Source organism: Aedes aegypti, chromosome 2 (genome assembly GCF_002204515.2).
Source record: "Aedes aegypti strain LVP_AGWG chromosome 2, AaegL5.0 Primary Assembly, whole genome shotgun sequence".
Lineage (NCBI taxonomy): Eukaryota > Metazoa > Arthropoda > Insecta > Diptera > Culicidae > Aedes > Aedes aegypti.
The window spans coordinates 157,448,792-157,472,673 of NC_035108.1; the positions used below are offsets into that span (position 1 = coordinate 157,448,792).

Here is a 23,882-nt window from a genome sequence, read left to right on the forward strand (position 1 = left end):
TATGAGCACTTCCACAGTTATTAACAGAGAGCTTACTATGCCTATGACCATTTTTGCATGTGTATATCGTGTGGCAGGTACGAAGATACTCTATGCCCTGGGAAGTCGAGAAAATTTTCAATCTGAAAAGATCCTCGACCGGTGGGATTCGAACCCACGACCCTCAGCTTGGTCATGCTGAAGAGCTGCGCGTTTACCGCTACGACTATCTGGGTCCCTAATGTTATTCAATCTACAAATTTGAATTTATATTACTTTCAAAAGTTGATCCACAGTTTCTATAAGCTGTTCTTGTATAAAGATAAAATTTCAAACAGGGACGACTAGTTAGATCTCACATTATTTTTCTAAAACAGTTTTATTCCAAGTAATTTTGTTCAAAACTTCGTCTACGAAATACAATGCCAGAGTTCGAAAATCATCAGATGTAACTATTGGGAGTAGCACAGAAATAAACGACTTGCTCGTGTAAAGGTTGGAACAAGAATAAGGAAATTTATTTTTCTAAGTCTAACGTCACATAAATCATGGCTTACTACAAATGGTTTCACAACACTCCTCCTTAAGCCAATTATTGTGTGATTCCCATGGCTCGTCGATTCCGCTCCAGCTTAATACGTTGTAGAGGTTTCGTGAGCCCGTCAGCTATTTGGTCGTCTGTGCTAACTTACGTGATAATCACTATCTTCCGATCCAAAGCGTCTCGAATATAGTGATGTCGTATATCTATATGCTTCGTTCTTGGTGTATATCCGCCATTCTTAGCAATACAGATAGTGCTTTGATTATCGCAGTACATTTCGATCGGTTGTTTCCTTCCAAACTGTGATAGCAGTCCTTGCCACCACGAAGCCTCTTGTACTGCTGCGAACAACGCCATGTACTTCGCAGGTAGACAACGCCACGGTTGATTGCCTCTTGCAGCTCCAGGATACCGCTCCTCCTTGTAATAGGAACATGTACCCACTCGTTGATTTCCGGTCATCTGCGTCAGCGGCCCAATCAGCATCAGAATATCCCGTGATCTCCTCGTTTCCGGTTCTGAAGTACTGAAGCTTCATTGCCGACGGCCCTCTGAGGTACCGCATCAGATGTTTGACGGCCTGCCAGTGACTCGGTCCGGGGTTGGTGTTAAATCTGCTCAATAGGGTAACGACTGTTTATTTTGTTCCCAAACGCTAACAGTTGGCGCCAGCGGCAAAAATTACAGACAACAACCTTTCGAACATTCAGTTTCTCTTACCGGCCGCCGAGCGGCGATACTGATGTTTGTATTCCCCTCACTGATCGCGCTACGCTGGATTCTCAAATTTCTCAAACTTTCAACACAAGCGCATGGAAGAATGGTAGTCGGAGAACTGTCAAAACGTATGGAAAATAATGAAAATCGTAAATTGCTTGCAATTAGGAAACTGAATCAAAAAAGTAGTGATTAGAAACCAAGTGTAAAGTGAATACATAACTTTTTGTGTTTAGTTCATCTTCCGTGGTGCTTTCTTTGCTTCAGGATTTCGTTTTTACTACCATTGAAAAAGAGCCATCTATTGCCTTTTCAGTTTTGAATATCGCCCTATTGGTTGACGGCAAACAAGATGTCTGGTCTAGTGCATTGGGCAAGGTACATCAGGCACCCAACAGCTTCTTGATATGGTACCGTTGCCATTTGCTCGACTTCTTCCTTGGTTTGCGGTGACATATCCTTGGTCAGCTTGAGGGCTGCATTCATCGGTGTCGGAGTGGCCTTCGAATCTTGCATCTTGAACCGGGCCAAGAATGATTCGACATATCCTTCTTGATCGAGAGCTATGCCATCCTCCGTGCGTGTGATTCGGATCCCCAAGCAACTTTTTGCTGGTCCGAGGTCCTTCATGTGAAACATGCAGCTCAGCTTTGCCTTGATTTCCTTCTTCCAGTCTTTATCGTTCGAAAACAGCATCAGATCGTCCACGTAGATTGCGATGAACAGAATCTTTCCGTTGTTGATCTTGTGGTACAAGCACGGATCGTACTTCGATTGCTTCATACCCAACTTCTTGAGTGCTGCATCCAGTTTTGCGTTCCATACGCGACTTGACTGTTTCAGCCCATACAGAGCTTTGTTCAAATGGCACACCTATGGTCCCTCGCCAGGTTGTTCGAAGCACGGGGGTTGCTTCATATGTATCTCCTCTTCCAGGTCACCTTGGAGAAAAGCGGTGACGGCGTCCATCTGGTCGACGTAGAGATTGTGTTTGGCAGCAAGCGCGAACAAGTACCGAAGCGAACTGTGACAAACCACTGGCGAGTAGGTCTCGTCGTAGTCGACCCCCTTTCGCTGAGAGTAGCCCTTGATGACTAGCCGCGCCTTGTAGCGGTCGATGTTTCCAGCGGCGTCGTGCTTTGTCTTGAACACCCACTTGCATTTGATCGCCTTTCTTCCTTCGGGGAGGTTCGTCAGCGTCCATGTGTTGTTGTCCATCAGTGCCTGGTACTCTTCTCGCATCGCTTCCAGCGTTCGGAGTCGTTACGCGACAGTGCATCCTGGTGGGTGTACGGACCTTCCAGCTGCAGCTGAACTCCTGGCCTCGGATTTGGATGTTGCGATCCCGCCGAACTGACCCTGGCTCTCGGGTCCCGTACGTGAACTGCAGGCCTCGCTTCGAGTAATCGCGGCATCGTTAGACTGACCCTGGCTCTTGGGCCCCGTGGTGGTTTCAATTTCGCTCTGGCTGACGGTGTGTTGCTGAGAAGGAAGGGAACTGGAAAGACCTTTTGTCTTTACTACAAAATCGTCATACTTGCCTGGCAACTTGTGCTCCCGACCACTGCGCCTCGACACCTGTGACCTAGGTGGATATGAGATTTGTCGCGGTGGGAGCACAGGAGTCACGGTGATCACAGTATCATTGACATCATAGATTTTTTGCAGGCTATTTTCATTACCATCTGCTGTTTCATCGTCGCCATCGGTAGTGTCATCTGGGTCATCGGAAGTTTCATCGTTGACATCAGTGAAGAATTCGTCGTCTTCATCGTTACTTGAGTGAGCTTCATTCTGGTCATCTTCGCATGGTGATAGGGATACGACCTCTTCTTGCTCTAGGAGAATGATCTTCTTCGGAGGAGACGCTTCTCGGACAGGAACAGCTTCACCTTCGTTGATGAATTTAATTTCACGACTGATGATAATCTTCTTGGACTGAAGGTTGTACAATCTATACCCTTTTGTTTCTTCGTCGAAGCCGGTCAGGACGCACTCCTCAGATTTGGCGTCCCACTTCTTGCGCTTCTGTTTCGGAACGAAGACCATCGCACATGTTCCGAAGATCCGAACGTGACTCAAGTCAGGCCGGTCCAAGCTTCTTCCGGGGTGACATCATGGCCTTTGATCGGGGAACGATTCAGCAAATATACGGCGGTTGCCACAGCTTCCGCCCAAAATTGCTTCGAAAGTTTCGCCATATGCAGCATGGACCTAGCACGCTCCACGATTGATCTGTTGGCACGCTCTGCCATGCCGTTTTGTTCCGGGGTATAAGCATTCGTCGTCTGGTGAACAATTCCATGTTGCTTCAAGTACTTCTTGAATCCAGCGTTGACGTATTCTTTACCGTTGTCTGATCTGAGCATTTTCAGCTTTTGTCCAGATTGTCGTTCCACCATAGCGTGGAAATCCTTGAAAGTTTGAACGACCTCAGTTTCCGACTTCTATTTCAAGAAATACGTCCACATCCTGCGTGACTTGTCGTCGACGAACACGATGAAATAGCGGCTTCCTCCAAGCGACTTCACCTCCATCGGTCCACAGATGTCCGAATGCACCAGATCGAGTATACCATCAGCACGGGATCCATGCTTGCTAAACGAATGTCGACTGTGTTTACCCATCGGACACATCTTGCAGTCCGTCATGCTTCCTCCAACGATATTGACACCAGTCACCAGTCCGTTGGCTAGGCTGTGCACGCCGTTGACGTTGAGATGACCCATCCGTCGATGCTAAACTTCCAGACTTCCTGCCGAAGAACAAACCAGAGCATTTTGCTTACCTTGCTTCCGTTCATCAAGCTTGAACAGATCGTTTCGATGGCTTCCAGTAGTGATCACATCGCCGTCCCGGTCGAGCACCTTACATCCTTTATTGTTGAAGATAACGGTGTGGCCCTTCTTCACGATCTGGTTGACCGACAGAAGATTCGCAGATAGGTCTGGCAAATACTGCACGTCGTGAACAGGAACCTCGTCTTCGTTGCAGCGTAAACGATCCAGTCGCAGTAATCTTCATATTACCACCGTTAGCTGCCACCACAGTGCCACTTGACGGTTTCACGTTCTTCAGAAGATGGCTGTTACGAGTCATATGGACACTCGCCCCCGAATCGAAGTACCAATCTTCATCTTCCATCGGACTGAATGTAGACAGCACCGCACAGAACGCATTCTCCTTCTTGGAGCTTCGACAGTCCTTTGCTATATGGCCGTACTTGGAACACTTCCGGCACTTCGGACCTTTGGGAGGATCCGATTTCTTCACTTTCTTACCCGGATTTCCATATCGCTTCTTAGCAGCAAACGCCGCCTCGCTTGAGAACGTATTCATCTCTTGAAGCAGCTTGGTTTTTATGTTGTCTCCGGTGATGGCTATGCCCGAGTTCTCCAAGGCCATTATCATCGGACGATACTCATCGGGCAAGCCAGCCAACAGCAACGTTCCGATCCACTCTTCGGAAATGGCAAATCCAATCCCGTTGAGTTGATGAGCAGTCGATATAATTTGGTTAACGAATTTCCCCATGGATCCGCACGACAGGAGATCAGTCTTGATTAATTTATGGAGTAGCCCGACTCGCCTGGTCAGACCCGAGTCCTCGAAGGCTTCCTCCAGCTTCGACCAAACTGTACGCGCCGTCTTCTCCTTTTGAACGTGGATATAATTCGTAGGTTCAAGAGACAGGATGATCTTCGATCTTGCTTTGCAATCCTTGGCTGCATCCACGGCTTCGTAGGTTCCGTCTTCCTTCTTCTTCGGCTTCACAGCGCACCAGAGATCTTCGAGTTCCAGGAATGTTTGCATAGCAAATTTCCAGGTCGCCCAATTCTCTCTTCCAATCAAACGATCGATTGCAGGAAGGCTTGAAGAGACTATGCTACTACCAGCAGCGCTTGAGGATCGGGCGGTATTCGAGGTCATCTTGGATTCTTGATCGGGAAAACGTTTCACTACTTCAGCGTCGAATTAATAATGCGAACGGCCCATAACCTATTGGTGATCTAACGCAAAGCTGAAATGCGTAGATGGCGCTGTTCTAGAATGATGATTAGTGCATCCTAGTCAAAGTGACTTGTGATAACTTTGGAAGAAAAATCACCACAATTATTTTACTGATAAAAAGTTGACAATTTAAAGCACAGGGAAGCGTAAATATTCATTTGAAGTTGCAAAACTTTCGCAACATAACCTCACATTTGATCGCCAATTGGGAGTAGCGCAGAAATAAACGACTTGCTCGTGTAAAGGTTGGAACAAGAATAAGGAAATTTATTTTTCTAAGTTTAACGTCACATAAATCATGGCTTACTACAAATGGTTTCACAACAGTAACAATCCATAATATTTAGTTTGTTTCTTTTGGCTCAAAAACAAAAAATACAAAAGTCTTTTGAACGTGTTTGAAGAATCTCGGTCCCTTACAATTTTTTTTCACCCCGAGAATATGCAGACCCCTTTTCCCCTACGATTTTGTCACCATGTTGTGGTTAGCTTTACCAGAAGGGAAGAATGACATTTTGCATTACTGATTTTAAAAATATAGGACATTTCCGTGTTTTTTCCATATCAGATACAAATTGATAAAGAAATACAAAAAGAAGTTCAACCTCACTAAACAAACCTTAAGGGTCAACTCGCCTTGTGCAAAATCCACTTTAATGAAAATAATGATAAAAACCAAAAAAAAAAAAAAAATTTCTCTTCCTTTGATACAAAACTTCAAATTAGTGCAACCTTACACGCTTGAGATCATTTTTGTACTCAACACCATGAAAAAAGGTTTGCTCTAAGAAGTGTGAAACTGTGAAGAATATATTTAGACTCTTCTTAAAAGTAATATTTTTTATCCTAATCACTTATCTTGCTAAATAAACAATATTGTATTTTCTTCGGAAAAAAAGCTGAATGTTTAATAAATTTTAAAAATCAATGGTTTTTAGATAAAATAATATAGGATTTGTGTCAACTATGTCGACAAATTTGTTTTTTTTTTTTTTTTTTGGGGTAAAAATAAGGTTGTAAGAAAAACTCAAGAGCATTTTAATATAATTTTTCATACAGCATGCAAAAAGTCGCTGTTGACTGAACATTAGACTGATGCAAATTTTGAAGTTTTTGCTCCCCTATGCTTAAACGATGTCAATTATGATGAAAATCATTCTCCCAAAATTTGAAGTGATTCGGAAGAAATTTGACTGTGCACACGCCATTTGAAGTTTATATGGAGATTACTATAGAAAACGCCAATCTTTTGTGTTCAGCCCTCTATCTCTTCGTCATCACATTTTATGGAAAAGTGAACACACTCATCTCATGTGAAAACTTCCCAGCTACAACTTTGCCGAAGACCACATTTTGATGGGACGTAAGGATAATTTGTTATTATTGATAACAAAGTCTATATCATGCTGACATGATCATTCAATTACTTTCAGAGCAACACTGCTTTTTTGCTGTAGAACATACACTGAGCTAACTCTTATAGTAAACACTATATGTTACGCATATATTTTTGCACTATTGGATTTTCATATAGTATTAACTTGAGGGCGGAAGAGGTAACTTCAAGTTATATGCAACGCATATGATGAGGTGCTGGAAGGAGCATGATAGTATTATATGCCAACCATTTAATATCTGCAGAAGAAAGGTGTGTACAGGTTTTATATGAAAACGCAATATATTCAAATGAAGCCCGGCGGATTGATTATATGCATTTATTAATGTAACAAATAATTCGAATGTATGTTTCAAATATTAATAACAAGGTGTTTTTACTGCATATTCAAGTTTTATTATTTTTATTTCAACATTCACACCAATTTTATTTACATATATAATTATATAATAAAAAGCATGTTTTGCCATGGGGCCTTCCTTAGCCGAGTGGTTAGAGTCCGCGGCTACAAAGCAAAGCAATGCGATTCCCGGTCAGTCCAGGATCTCTTCATAATGGAAATTTCCTTGACTTCCCTGGGGCATAGAGTATCATCGTTCCTGCCACACGATATACTCTCAGTTAATAACTGTGGATGTACTCATTAGAACACTAAGCTGAGAAGCAGGTTCTGTCCTAGTGAGGACGCAATGCCAATAAGAAGAAGATGTTTTGCCATAGCTTGGCATGGGAGACACTTTCGCTGATATGGTAAATCTCTTCCAAGGAAACTAGTGTGATGTTCAATTGGCTTTGCCGACCGGAAGAAAAATCTCGAATCTATCGTGGAGGAATAAAATGTGTTTTATTAGAATTCCGTCTATTATCCGAACTACTGATAAAATATTTACCTTTGAAAATACTTCTACTGGATTTGATGTTTTATGTCGTTTGTACTTGTCTTCCAATTTAGAAAAAGTTACGAATCTAGGAAATAGATTTCTAAATATTAGCTGTCTTAAATTTCCTTGTATTTTAATGATTTAATCACCTTTTAAAAGAAGTCAAGAAAGTATAACACAACTTTACGTACAAACGCTCCATTTTTCCTACTGACATCTCGATCATATTTTTTACAGCGCATACCAGCATATAACATTTAACGAGGCAGTCTGTTTGGAAAATTTAAATGCGAAGCATATACCAGGTAAATGCTTGCGGCATATGATACATGTATGAACCCAGCATCTTTAATGTTTATTTGACCCTTGTTGTATTCTAATAGCTTAACGAATGATGAGTATAGGAGTGTTTTTGGAATGTACGTGTAGCGCAGAAGCTATAGCTTATATGAAATTTCTGATAGAATAATCTGTTCAATTTATTTCAGTGTAGTAGCCTGGATTACTTTGATCTATTCTTCCCGCCAAGAGTACCACTGTTGCCTGCCGAACAGTTGGTGGAGCATGCTACATGTAAACCAAGTTTATGATGATGGATAACAATTTATCCTGACGTCCAATCAAAAAGTGGTCTTCGGCAAAGTTGTAGCTGGGAAGTTTTCAAATAAAATGAGTGTGTCCACTTTTCCATAAAATGTTATGACGAAGAGATAGAAGGCTGAACACAAAAGGTTGACGTTTTTCATAGTAATCTCCATATAAACTTCAAAAGGCGTGTGCACAGTCAAATTTTTTCCGAAGCACTTCAAACTTTGGAAGGATGCTATTTACCATAATAAAAATCGTTTAAGCATAGGGAACTAAAATTTCAAAATTTGCATCACTCTACTGAACATGTAAGCCTAGTTGAGCGGTTTTGATCAGCTGGTAAGGGGTCGTCCATAAATGACGTAGCATTTTAGGGGGGAGGGGGGTCTTCACAAATTTGTGACGATGTGTGACGAGGGGGAGGGAGGGGTCCCAACTCGTGGACGTAGCATTTTAAATAATTTCGGTAAAAAAACAGCGCTGAAAAAAAAAAAAACTGTTTTTTTATCTAACTTTTTAAACTGAGCTATTGAAATTAAATTATAAAATGAAGATTCAGCGGATTTGAAGCTTAATCTCTCGATCATTTAATTCCTGACAGCTAAATATATTTTATGAAGCTTTAAATAGTTAAGTAAATTTTATATTATATTCGTGTCCAAACTATTCAATTTATGAATAAATAAATTAAAAGCTCATTAAGTTAAGTAAAAATCAATGCTTTATCGACTTCTAAAGTATTATTTTTCCATTTGTTAACAAGACATACAATCAACCGTTTTAGTTTAATTAATATTTTCTGTTAGAGATCTATTTCTTCAAATATATTGTTTTATAATATGCTCATTTAGACAAATATTAACGTTATTTTAGTAAAACAAGATATTTATTCAGTGCGTTCAATGTTGCATGAGATCTCCACATAGTCTTGATGGAACAGTCCTGAAAGTGCTGATTTTTGAAACATTCCAAATATTACAATTTTTATTATTTCTCTATCTGGCCATTATTTGCTGAATGGATTTCAACTAATAGAATAATGACGGAGAACCATTCTAAATTAAGGTTTTTTTTTCTATCTTTATTAACGAGATTTTTAGCCCTGGGCTAGTTCATCTCGGGACCAACGGCTTTACTTCCCTTCCGAAGGAAGTCGTCACTGAAATTTTTAGTGACTATCTCGAGGATGGGATTCGATCCCAGGTCCTCGGCGTGTCTAAATTAAGATATTTTGTTGACCATATTCACTGAAACCTGTTTCTTAATCCCAAATAATGAAAAAAAAAAAACTCACTTATTGCTGTTCGTTTTATCACTCTGAACGAAAATTTTATCTTTTTTCTACATATTTTGCTGTAAACTTCTTTTAGGTTTTAACAATAGCAAAAGTACTACAATTTAAATTTAACCTATATATAACAAAATAAATATAAACTGGGAATCAACATTATGTAACTTCAACAGAAAATAAGTTAGTTTTAATTGTTTCCCAAATGTTTTTTGAGCGCTACAGTATATCAAACAGATTATCGTGACGTTTTGAGTCAGTAATTGACTATCAATTAATTTAAAACTTTGTTTTTAATTTCAGGATTTTGATGTTTCGTTCTAGCTCAATTGTTAAGGAAAACAAATGAAAAATTTAAGGGGGGGGGCGCTTGATATGCTACGTATTTTCCAAGGGGAGGTATCAGCATTTGTGACTAAATGCTACGAGGGGGGAGGGGGTATAAACAATCAGTGAAAAAAATGCTACGTCATTTATGGACAGGGTGCACAGTAAAAGTCAAAAGTTTTATAGCATGCATCGGCTCATGAACGAAAACAAGACAGACACATACCACCCCCTGTTTGGCGCCGGTCACTATGTGTCAACACGCTGACCCACTCTCTTCGGACCAAGAAACAGAGGCGAATATTTTCTATTTTCCATGCTATGTTTGCAACCAAAGGGGTGTTAAATAGTCCAATATATTATAATCAGGTTTTTAAACGCTGCATTACCAGAAAATATGAAAGTTATTACCAATTTTATGCAAAACATAAATCACCCGATTGGCTCGATACTGTTGCAGTGTGAGAGTGAATGTTTACATTCATAGGGCTCTTCGAATGCGATGTGCCATGAACTGCTATGTTTCGCGAACTGTTACACTCTCCGAATTTGTTTCGATCGGCTTATTCTGATCGAAATCCAAACACTGTAATAAGATATCAGATCGCAAAGGCTCTACCCCATTTGGCATAATGCCATTTGGCATGATGCCGTTTGGCATAATGCCATTTGGCATAATGGCCATTTGGCATAATGGTCATTTGGCATAACGACCATTTGGCATAATTTGAAGAAAACATTTCTTCAAATTATTGTTCTCTTTTGGCCTGATAATGATCTGCCTATATGAAATGTAGGGTAGGTATACCAGTTATGGACATAATGATTCCCTATTTCGCCATACGTGATAATTTGATTTTTTTCAAATGTTTAATCATTCTGTGTGTTCTAGTAATTTGATATCGAATGAATCTCGATGTTAAAACATTCAAAATTATTCAACATGTAAAAGTTTTCCAGAAAACATATATGGCCAAATAGGGAACCACTATAGCCATAACTGGTACACTTTCCCTATGTCAACTTCGATTCTAGACAATATAATAGAATGGTTTTCAACTTCCGACCAACGCCCTCCAAGTCACGCTTGTAGCTGTGAGAAGTTATTCGCGTAAATTCATAAAGCAGCAATATGAGGAGTATTAGATTTGGCGCCATGGAGTGAGCTCACTTTTATCAGTCTTATAATGCTTTTTGAACGCCTGTCTTTACTTTTTTGTAAAGCATTAGCTCAATTTTTGACCGTGGGTTGGGTGCCACGATTTTGTCATAACTGCAACTGCAGCCATCTAGCCTAGCCTCAAAAATAAATTGTATTTTTTTTGAGTATGAGGGCACAGAAGTTAAGTAGAACATAAGAGAAGAACATCCAATGTTCCAAAGAAGGAAGATCCCAAGAGAGACGTTTTGCATTAAGTGCTACAACAAGTAGTTAATACACGATTAATAATCCGGCTATTGTTGAATAATATGTGTGTTCCTAATGAAGTGTTCAACAATTAGCGAGCATTTAAATGCATTCAATAATTGGCGAATTACCACCCAATTAGAAATTGTACCTTCTTTCAAACAATAGCTGTTCTTTTAGTTTGCAGCGTGGCGAATGATAGGCTCGCCATGATCGATGTTGAATTCCGAATGTAGGTGAATTTGGAGATGGGAGGAAAATAATGACGTGTTTCTAGCTTTAGGGAAACCGGAAAACTTCCACAAGAAAACATTGGGACACTACTCAATCCCGGACAATGCCCTTTATTCACCCAAAAGTCTTCTTTCTTCTACTAAGTCCAAACATATCGTGAAAAATACCATCGTCTGGCTTTCAAGGCATTAAACAATTCAAAACAGCACGATATGAAAGTAATGATTCGCTAAACTGCAAACTCAAAAGAACAGCTCATGTTTGAAAGAAGGTGAATATTACTAAGGCGCTGTCCATTAACCATGTGGTCATTTTTCGGAATTTCTGACCCAGCCCCTCCCCCTCGGGGTTATTTGTACATACAAATGTTTTAAAATTTGTATGGACCGTACCGTGGTCTTTGAGCAGACCCTTTCCTTCCCCCCATAAATGACCACGTGATTCATGGACGAGCACCTAATCTAAATTAGTTATCCCACATGCTATGGATCTTCATCTACTCGATACCTTTTCAGAAATATGCTCAACCTCAGATGTGACAAGTAATGGCTTTACGTTGGTGATGTTATTATCATAAGCCTCAAACGCACACTTTGTGACTTTTTTCAGTGCGAGAATAGCTCTACACAGGGCCGTCCATTTTCAATTCATTGAAAGTATTTTCAGTCCCCAACTGACTGACTCAAGCTTCCCTTTCAAATGAAACTCTACTGTTTCGTTTCAATCTGACAAACCTTTCCTTTCATCGCAGCAAGCGTAGTCTTCCATTTCTTTCTTGCTACTTGTGCATCGCGCGTCATAAATCAAAGCCTCACCGCAGCGAGCTGGTCTTTCAGTCGGCAGTCTCTAATTCTTGGAGCTGATTAATTCGAATGAACGACATAGTGGCCCACATAGTTCATCAATCCTAATTTATTACCTAACAAGTTACATACATTACTATTGCAAAAAATAGGTAAAATCCAATTTGAAACATTTTGATAGATTTCAATGAAATCAAATGAAACGAAGTTCTTACTCTTTCATTTCACCTCTCTTGTTCGCTGCTTTCAATCAGGTAATGAAATGAATGAGTGTGGAAAGAAGAACGAAGCAACGCAGTTGTTCGTCACCATCGAGGCGACACAACCAAGCCTTCGTGTTTCACAAAATGCTTTCTAAAATGCACAGCCCTGGCTCTACATATTTTGAATTTTATAAATTAATAACACTCAGTCCTTATAATTGACATTGATTTGAAAAAGTGTCACTATATGCGCTTACAAGCAGGAAGTATGCTGATACTTCTTCAGTTTTGCCATCTCGAAACCAACAGATTTGTATTAGTTAGAAATCGTAAGTAGAATCTGCATTAATCACCAACGCCGCAAACAAATTTCAATTACGGCCTACTTCGCCTTAAAGTGTTTCCTTGTACTTACTTCACATTAATTTCTTTGGGCTCAAAATCATTATCAATATTTTCCCATTCTTCCAGTAAATTTCACTTGTCCACTTAAATGAACGAGCACTTAAATAAACGTTTTGAAATGTGATTTTTTTTTTCAAATTATGCCGGATGGCCGTTATGCCAAATGGCTATTATGCCAAATGGCCATTATGCCTAATGGCTTTATGCCAAACGGCATTATGCCAAACGGCATTATGCCAAATGGCATTATGCCAAATGGGGTAGAGCCATCGCAAAGGGTGATCAAAGTCTTTCCTATGCCCAATGTCACCCCGCACGGCTGTATTTATAATTATGTATAATATACTTATATACTAGGCTAGATAAATAAATTTGTATATCTTATATATTGAAGATGGTTTTTGTTATGAATTGTAAAAAATATATTGACAAATTGTCAAAATAATTTATGATGGGGTCTTCGTTAAAAGTATTATCATGCATGACCATAGGTTACATAAATTATTATCATAATTGTGGTTTTGCTTTCGCAGACAGATAGATGGAATTTTTAAAGCCAATGACGGATCGAACTTCAACTTTTGAAACATTGAGAGGAAAATGACCATCATTAAAAACCTTTCCCCACAAAGTAAAAGTAATATTCCTGAAAACTATCACTATATATTCTACTCATCAGCTGCACTGCACATAAAACATAACTGTCCCTTACGAATTTTTGAACCAACACCTTTTTTCATCGCAACTTTCATGTTATAATATGTAAATACGAGGCATATAAAAATTTACACATTTCGTATGGAAACGTTATGGACAAATATGAAGTTAGTTATGCTTTTATAGGAAGTGCATTGCATATAAAAATATTTTTATTGTTAATTAGTTAGTTAAAACTAAAAAACTGGTCTCTAATATTCGGTAGTAGCTCAATGATGGATGCTTTACGGAATACCAAAAACATCTGCTGCTTTCCAGAATGATTGGCCATTGTGCACTGGTTCATCGGCTTTTTCTATACATCAGCGTTATTTGAAGCATTTTTGAGCTTCATATACCATGTATATTAGCGAAAACCTTTTAGAATATGTAACAATTTCGCCTTGTACGGATTTTGATTCAAAATGGAATTATGTATCGAAATCCGTACAGCACAAAAATCTTCCCAAACATTTATTTTTCTGTTCGAAAGCTGTATCACTCCCTCGAATTTACAATGACTTACTATCCGAAGACATCGTGATTAAAAACTGGTTTTAAAAATATCTTCAAATTCCACTATAATTATGTTGAAAACTATAACGTTTCTTGTTAGTAAATTACTAAGAAGACACACAAACCAAAACTCACAATGGCAAACGATCACATTTTGATTTTTTCAATTTTCAAATCATATTCAAGGCCACTCATATTTTGTTAGCATTCACAACAACGTATAATTCATTGGAATTAGATGTGTAATTTAAAAACCGCATATTTATTCATTTGTGTATTAAAATAATGAAAATTTAACCAAGTCTACGGATTTCGGTCCCACACGGTACCCTCACTTTGGAATCTAAAAATGTGGCACAACCTAGTACAACTAGTTATTGTTTTTTTAGAACGTTAAACTAACTTGATTCTAGTAAGTACTTTTGTTCAATACTAACAATTATAGGTCAGACTGCAATCCTGTCAATAAAACTTGAGAGTTTGCATAGCCGTACGCGAAATAGTAGGAACGTAATAAGCCATGAAGATAAACAGTGTTCTCCGTCGTAACGCTCGTATAACTAACGTTAAATAGGTAGTTCAAGAGCAGCTTAAGTTTTATCTATTCGATTGAATGGGTTTATTGTACTATTTCCCCATTTGTCGAATGACATTTAAGTTGTGGCACATTAATTGGGGCCTCAAGTGGCGCACCGCAGGAGCGCTCCCGTTGATTATAAGTTGCACGCGATTTTCTTAGACAGTATCACTCGACAGTTTGACTAGTAGAAGTACGCACAGTGAGTTTGGCTGTGAAATAGAAAATTTATAAATTAAAGTGTTGCATCATGAGTTCAAGATTTGTTGTGTTCATATCCACAATCTTTTTGGTGGTGATAACTGGAGGTTACAGTGCCTCAGTTGACTTAAAATCGACCCGGATTGTTGGAGGGGAGGAAGCGAAAGATGGCGCTGCTCCTTATCAAATTTCGCTACAATCAACTTTTGGACATAACTGTGGAGGTGCAATTATTGCTGAACGCTGGGTTCTGACAGCCGCACATTGTATTGTTGGGTATGTTGGTGAAAAGATAAGCTTTTAATTCAAAAATATAAAAATCCATTTAAATTTTTCTGGTATGTTATGCGCTGAAAAGTAGGAGGCACCCGTGTCCTATTTTGATTTTGATGATTAGGCCTAGAATAAACCTCTTTGTCAATGTGAATCATGGAGGTGCCCAAATAGTTCTTTGCCCTATAAATGCCTTTTCGGTCGATTTAACAAAGTTGACAGTAATATTTTGTTAACTGTTTTTACTACTATGATAATTATTTATATTTTTTTTCTAAACTACTCTTTTTAGTCTTCACACAGACAAATAGATGTAACACTAACGAAATTTCTATTGACTACTCATTTAACGATCATTTCAAATCCGCTATTTTCAAACCTTACAATTAATACGTGCACGGGCAATATGCTCACCAGATGATAATGTTGTAAACTGTGCGATAGGTTTAAAAAAAATGCGTCTTATTCAGTTTAATTACAGGATTCTTATACGTAAGACTCGGGATTCTGATACGAAAGCACATCAGGAAGCATCTTTGGCATATATGGGAATGTTCTCAAAAAATACCGCCAATATTTCCACGTGGAACTTCTACAGTTCTACCACAATAGTTACAAATAGTGCCTTCCAAAAAGTTTGTTTAAAATTTATGCAAGTAGGAAAAAGTTGTTTTTTACATTAAATCTGTTCGCCATGGTATCAAAAATATTGAGATATTTCTTTTTTTTTTTTCAACCAGATATGGATAGTGGATAAATTTCAAGATATTATCCATGGAAGAGTATTTAGGAACCTAAACCTGATGGAATTCCTAGAGTTTTTTTAGTAGTTCAAGAATTAATTGCAAAATCATTTAGTTGTTTCTCTGAGAAGTCGCAATGAACATTTTTCCAATTGCAGTTTGTTTAATAGTATATGAAAATTTCGTGGAATATAAGAAGCAATCCTATAAGTAACCTGAAAGAATCATTTTTTTTTTGTAGGAAATCCTGGAGAATTTTTGCTATGAATACTTCAAGCAATCCTTAAGAATTCCGAGAGATTTTTTGAAATATTTGTTGAAGGAATCTGTTGTTGAACTCTCTAGAGAATTAGTGGAAAGACTCCTTGCTTTATGATCTTGAAGACAATTTTGGTGAGAATCCTATAATTTCTTGTACTATTTCTTGGAGAAATCCTCAGTAATTCCAGAAATTCTTGAACAAATTATTAATGAACAACTGGATGATATTTTACTAAATGGAGTGTATATGAAATAAATGCGTAGCGGACATTCATGGAGAAATGTTTGAAACTGTTTAAAAGAATTTCGAGAGCCTTCTCTGGTGGAATTCTTCAAGATATTGTTAAATCAGTTTGATACAAATTCTACGAGAAATTTTCTGGTATAATCAGCAAGCCTAAAGAATTTCCTGAAAAAAATGGGTTAATTCACTGGAAAAGTACTGAAATAGTTCATGAAAAAACCCCGATACCTGAAAACATCGTGGAAGAACTTCAAACGGATATTCCTCGTGAGTTTTTTGGAAGAATCCTTTAATAGTTTTTTACTGAATTAGACAAAGAATGAATATTTTTCGTAGTAAAAATGGAAATTTACAAGTATCACTGATGTGCAGCGATATGGGACAAAATCACACACCCGATCCTAGACCTGATCAAAAGTTCCGTAACTAACAGGCTTACGTTAAATCAGGCCTGCCCAACCTTTTTGTTTGATTATCGACATAAATGCCTGGTTCGTCCGCAGTAATAGTCCGATATGGGATTTTTTTTACCTCAAATGAAAGCTCTGTTGTATGTCTATGTGATCCATAAGGTAAACTTAAAAATTATCTTATGTTTTACGCTACTCGTGAAATAAATTCGAAAAATTCATGCAGCCCGCGGGCCGGACTGTTTTTTGGCTTTGTTAGAATCGCTAACAAAAGATTCGGTACAAATTTAAATTTTTATACATGGATCAGTTAGATATAATATCAAGCTTTCGTTTGAGGTAAAAACTTCTCCTATGCGAACGCACCAACCATTTATGTCAAAAAAGAGCTAGAAAGGTTTGGCGGGTCTGCGGATAAATTGATGCATAAATTACAAATAAAATCAATACAAATCAATACAAACTACGAAATTGGTTAAAATCGTGATTATTGCGACCAACATTACTTCGGTAAACCAAGTATACGCTAGGCCCCTCCAGAAAACAAATCCTAGCTACGTCAATGTGCATGTACCTCATTCTCTGTCATTTCGTCATTTTCTCCATGAATATCATTTAGAAAGCATTCCTGAAATTCTCTTCAAAAGAAGAAACCGTTAAAAAGTTCCGTATTTTGATTTATACAGTTCCAAAAATTGTTCCTTCCTTCTAAGTTTTTTATTTTCTCCAGGAATTGTGACACAGTTTATCTAAAATACGTCGCATTGTTTTCTCCACGAATTCTGAGATCTCCCAATTTCGTAAGAAATTACTTCAGAGATTTACCCAAGACATCAAAGAATCCTTTTTTCGTGTTTCATTGCCATCTCCGAAAATTGCTAGAATATCCCTTCTTAGAAAAAAAAAATCCTGTGTGGAGCTCCTGAAGGAATTTCAGGAGTTTCTATAAGCATTTTGTCAAGAGACTCCTTGATTTTTTGAGTAATTCTTAGTATAATTTACATATACCGTTTTGACTCATATTCCGAACACTTAAGGCCAACAGTGACTTCAAATGCATCTGGGGGCATAAATTAGCTCATGTTTGTGAAAATTTAACTTTCTTCGTAAAGTCTAACTGTTAGCTGTTTGGTGTGCCGATAAAAATGTTTATTAAAGCTTGTTCAGTACAGTTTTTACGAAAAAGTGTGATACAACATTTGGATTCAAATGCTGAACACTGCGCTCATTCTGAACACCTTGATTCAAATTCCGAACAGCACGAATAAATCGATACCAAATAAATAATTCCACAATTAAATTCATCTGAGCTAGTTCCACTGACCTCCAACTAGAGAATCATCACTACTCCCGAGGTGTTAAATGGGTTGAAAGATGATTAAATTGGTTTGTAATTGGCTGAAATATCCTGGTAATTTGATGACATATTTCAGCGAAACATTCCAACCTCATCGTCATACAAAAACCGAGTGTTCGGAATATGAGTCTGTTCGGAATTTGAGACAAAACGGTATATAATTCCTTAAGTGAATTTTCAAAGAATTTCATCAGGATATCTTAAGTTCAAGACGAATCAAAGTCATGAATTTATATTGGCTTCTCCAGTTTTATTTCTGTCCATTTTTAAGCTTCAGCAGCTTCCGGAAAGCACCCAGGATCCCAAATTTGCTTCCACACAAACTCGCAATAAGTTTACTTATATTTTTATTTGAAAAAGTAGGTCATTCAATCATAAAAGTTTGAAATGACTACCAATGGCATAATATTACAAGTGTGTCCGCTTGAATTCGGAAATCGACCTCGAATACGTTTATCACCGAGAACCCAACAGCTTATAACTCGGTAATTATTTGCCAAACCTCGGTAAAAATTACCGAGATCTCGGTAAAAATCATTTTATATAAGGCAAAATGATTATGATTTTTTGACATTTTCGGGCATGCTTGCATTTATCGTTGCTCTTTTTGCATTAATATTGAAAACTGATTTACTTTTCGAAACACTTTTCCGTGATGTACGCGATAAATGTGCTTATTACGCGGCGAGTGAGTCGAGACGAGTCGCTCTCACCTCGAGTGACGTGAAACGACTAATGTTTAATCAAATTTGAGCAAGTCGACTATTGTCACCTTATTCGACTCGCCTTACCTCACACACCGCGTAGAATAAACACAAAAGGATCGCGAAGTGTTTTGGCGAAATTATAGCTAACGAAAGAATTGATTTATGAAATCAGATAAGCCTTTATCAAGCAACAGCGTAGAAATGTCGTTTCCCTTTGCAAGTTGCGAGTGAATTCTGTTAAAATGAAGTAAATAGTTGCAGGTATTGAGAACGGAAGTCCTAGTGATGTTGATAGTTAAGTAGTACTTATTGCAGATTTGATTGAAGTTGTTAAAGAATTTTTTAATCTTAAAACACTTGTGACCAGTGTTGTGAAAAACTCAATTTCTCACAACTCACGCTTGAGATTTTTCATGTGTGAGTTGTCAATCATGCAACTCAGCAGTCAAAAAATCATGGATGAGTTGGCTCACCTTTTCAACTTATTGTCTCGTATTTCCACAGTTTACTCACACACGGCAATAATTTCTTGTTAGTCTGGTAAAATTATGTTAATCCTTTCTAACGTAAACAACAACATTCGGGTTTCACGAATTTTTGCCGGGTTTTGCGACTGAATCATTTTTTACGGTTTGAGTTGATTGAGTTGATTTTGCATCAAAATCTCAAGCGTGAGATTTGCAAAGCAGATCTCTAGTGAGTTTGCTCTCACGGGAGAGCGTATTGATTGAGATTTTGAGTGTGAGTCTATCAACACTGCTTGTGACATATGACAATCATGTTTTCCATGTAGTTAAAATCCTGTTGTGGCTGAGAATGTAGGACAGCAAATTTTATTACCGTAAATTCGGGTGAAATTGATCAGTAGGGTGAAATTGATCACTGTGTCACACGATTTTATTTCCCTCTAATAGAGCACAGAAACCAATGCAACCTATGTAAATGAACGTTGTTTGTCTTAACTATGGACCAATGCACGCGTTCATTCTTTGACGTTTTAGCTGTGCCGTGTTATTTATGTTACCATGGCAACGAATGAAATCGGCACCGCTAAAACGTCAAAATAGTGAACTCGTGCATCGGTCCATTGTCAAATTGCATGTGGTGAAGCTTTTAGTGTTATGGAATGTTTATTTCTATTAAAATAATAGGAAATTCCATAATCGTGTTCTGTGTGGTATCGGCAGACATCAATAAACTTATAGTTTTAAACAAGGATTTGGACATGGTGTCAACCTGAAAATTTGTAAGAATGCTTAAAATATATCCCCAAAACGAATTTTATCATCAAAGTTCGTACCAATTTGTTCATTTTGGTGTAATAATTGTATTTTTGTATAGATTTGTATAGATATTTTTGTATAGATTGTATAGAATTCCTTCGGCAATTGCCTACATTTAGGCGTTTTCTGCGGTATTGCTAAAAATTAATTGTTAATTATTTCCATAAATTTGGCATTGTTAAGAATTTGGCAAGCATATTTGGATTCAAGAGGCTCAAATTAAATAAGTAAAGTTGTTTTCAAAACTAACAATAATTGTTTTAACAGGTGATCGATTTCACCCCGAAATGGAATTCCTTGATTTTTTATTTTAGAGACAATTTTCAGCACTAAAATCACAACTGTATGAAAATTTGAGTATATAAACCAATGAAGCTCACCGTCGTACTTGTTTTCCTGCATTGAGTTGTTTGGAATTGGCAACATCCTACAAAACAGACATGAAAAACAGTGAAAAGTGATCAATTTCACCCGAAATTACGGTACGCAAAATACATACGGCAGACTTTAGCGGGCTGGTTATATAGTGTGTAAGTCGAAAAATAAGCTGGTAATAAATAATATTCAGCATTGAATGATTCACGTTTCAAGAACATAATACCAATATTGATTTTTATTTCTTAGATTTTATTCTATTAAACTAAGTTTACTGGTCTAAGGGCCGATTTCTTCACCTTCGCTTAAGCCGTAAACCACGTTTACCCATACGATTAAACCAGGTTTAAGGCCTAAGCGGTGGTGAAGAAACCGCTTATAAGCCATGTAAAAACATACTTAAGCCACTCTGGTAAGTTGAACCAGTTGTAAATATTCCTACCTATAACAACGGTAACAGTTATAAACTAGTTGAGAATAGTTTGGTAAACTTTTTGAGCGTTTTTTGTGAGTTTTTCAGTGCTTATGAAGTAATCCTTGGATGCATTTCATTGCTTCATTTCATTAGGAACTCATCAAGAAAAGATCCGTTGACGAATTCTTGTTAAATTTAACAGATTGATGGTAGAGCCCCAAAAAAAAAACGGAGTAATGGAGTAATGTATACAAACACATCTTGAGAAACAAATGCTATAGATTTATATTGAAGAATTTTTGGTGGAACAGCATGAAATTCTAATAAAATTCAACAGTCGTGTACAATAAAGAGCCTGAAGTAATCCCGGGTCTCTAATTGGCAAAATTGCCGGTCAGTAGAATCGCAACCTTTCGAATCTCAAGATTTTTTTCAAATCTTAAACTTCACAATTCGTTTTTCAGTCTAGAAAATGAACCAAGGCGCGCTTTGTTTTTTACTTTGCTCACTATGTTCAAAAACAAAAATAGGGTGAAATTCGAGAATGAACTTTTGAGGTCAATAGTAGGGGGTACTATGCCTATGCCCTTGAATGGATTCATTAATGTTTCCTATTGAACAGTCAGATAGGATATTAACCCTCTAATACCCAACCCCGCCTTTAGACGGGGTACACTTTGGAATTTTGTGTATTTTTTCGTAGCTCGGAAATCAAAATGATTTTATTTTTGGCTTATACCTTGACTCATAACACGCATATAAGAAAAGTTTTTTATGACTTTTGAAACTTTTTTGTATTTTTAGAAATTGTTTGAAAAATTGCATTCTTGTATAACCTACAAATGCCTGGGCTTCATTTGACGTGTAATATAAAATATCGTACCTTTTATATTTTTCTACGATTGACCTATCACAAACGAAGAGCCTGGTGGTATTAAAATCATTTCAAACCTGTTTTTCCGTTAGTTACACGGAAAAAAAATACGCTCCGAAAAAAAATTAAAAATTTAATATTTTTCAAAATACCGTAACAATTAAAATTTTTATAATTGCCAAAAATCAACAACTAGAAAAGGCTTCAAGAAAAAATGAAAAAAGCTAGGGATGTTCAAAAATAAAAATTATAAAAATCAAAAACCAAAATTTAAAAATTTGCGAATAAAAATAAATAAATGCCCAAAACGTGTTTAGAACGATTTTAGATAACGAAAAATAATACTTAAACCGAAAATAAAAATTTGGGTATTAGAGGGTTAAAATGTATTATTCCTTCATTCTTAGGCGGAAACCATCTGAATTGAAAGTTCTGGTTGGTACAAACAACCTTAAAGATGGCGGCGAGCTATTCGATGTTGATTTTCTGGTACACCACAGCCGGTAGGTTTCTAGTGCACATCGACATTCAACAATGACCTTTTAAATAAAATATGATTCTATACTTTCAGTTACAATAAACCATCCTACCACAATGATATCGCTCTAGTGCGGTTAGCGTCAAAATTGAATTTCAGTGATCGCATAAAACCGATAGAGTACTCGGAAAAATACGTGCCAGATAATGCCACAATCACGTTGACCGGATGGGGACGGCTTTCGGCAGGCGGAACTGCCCCAAACAAGCTTCAAACTATCAATCTACTCAACGTCGATCATGATCGCTGCAAAGAGTTACACGGCGGAGACGAAAGTGTGGACATCGGACATTTGTGCACTTTCACGAAAAAGGGAGAAGGTGCATGCAACGTAATGTCTATCTATGAATATTCAAATTTCATCTTCCTAAATTCATAATATATTTTCATGCAGGGTGATTCAGGAGGCCCTCTAACATGGGAAGGAAAGCTGGTGGCGCTGGTAAATTGGGGTATACCTTGCGGTCGAGGATACCCGGATGCACATGCAAGAATTTCCTACTACCATGATTGGATTCGAACGAATGTGGCGAGCAACAGCGACTGAACTGAATATACCTATGAAACTTGAACAATAAACCAGAGCCGTCTCGTGTGATATTTAATTATATGTGCACTGATTCACGTAGGATTCTCCAGTATCGTATACTCAAGCAGTTAAATTATAAACTCCGACTTATGGACTTATGGACGTGGAATTACCAATCAAAATATATTATTTCAAGCATAAACTTGCTCTGGTATAATGTCTGGTTGAGCCGTGACCACATAGCGCTGAAAGATTTTCAGATGTTTTATCACAAACAACTAATTTTCATAATTATGCTGGTTAAGGAGTATACTTAAAAATATTCAAAAATCTCGAAGAGTTGCAGGGAGTTGCAGCTGTATCTTTCACATCTCTTAGAGGACACTTTAAGAAACATGTCTGTGCGTGATTTAGGGTGGAACTCGGTGGAACTTTTTTTGAATCGATAATCAAAGCTACGTGTTAGTATTTCATAAGTTTGATTTCATAGCCAACTCAACGTGCCGATTTATCACATTCAAAGTAAAAATTTGGTGTTCTTAAATATCACATCAAATATACGTTACTAACCTTCAGCCATGTTCTATTTTAGATTTAGAAAAACTAGTTTTTCTGCTACTCCGACAACTGTCACTTTCGACGCTTGTTGCAGTAGTTTAAGTGCGTTGTATAGCTTCTAAATACTTGTTTCAATAACAGATACTATCTATAAACACTATTTTTGTCTATGGAGCAACGCACGTCCTTCTTTCGGGATAAGCTTTACAGTAATATCAAGCCAGGATCTGGGAATATACCCGGTAGCAAAACTGCTTCAAGTACCTTTTTTAAAACATGTGTGATAAACTTAAATCCCTTTTGGAGCTGAACAGGATAAATCCAATCCGCTCCTGGAGATTTGAAAGGAGAAAAACTATTAAGTGCCCATTGAATCTATTCAGTAGTTACGATACTGCGAGCCGAAGCCAGAAAACTCGTAACTACTCGAGGTTTTATGATAACTGATGGCTTTAGCGCCACTCGAATTCGAGAGACCACCGGTTGATTTTTAATTTTCCCGACTATCATTGAACTTTAACCTCAGGGGTTCTCGAACAGT

At 37.7% G+C, this 23,882-nt stretch overlaps 1 protein-coding gene across 1 annotated transcript; it reads left to right on the top strand.

Moving 5' to 3' along the window:
- Positions 1-14,665: 14,665 nt before the first annotated feature.
- On the top strand, positions 14,666-22,985 carry LOC5570784 (chymotrypsin-2). The gene is made up of 4 exons (XM_021842917.1): positions 14,666-15,050; positions 22,124-22,219; positions 22,288-22,585; positions 22,649-22,985. The coding sequence occupies exons 1-4, from the start codon at positions 14,824-14,826 to the stop codon at positions 22,799-22,801; spliced, it is 774 nt and encodes a 257-aa protein (XP_021698609.1). The 5' UTR covers positions 14,666-14,823; the 3' UTR covers positions 22,802-22,985.
- Positions 22,986-23,882: the final 897 nt, after the last annotated feature.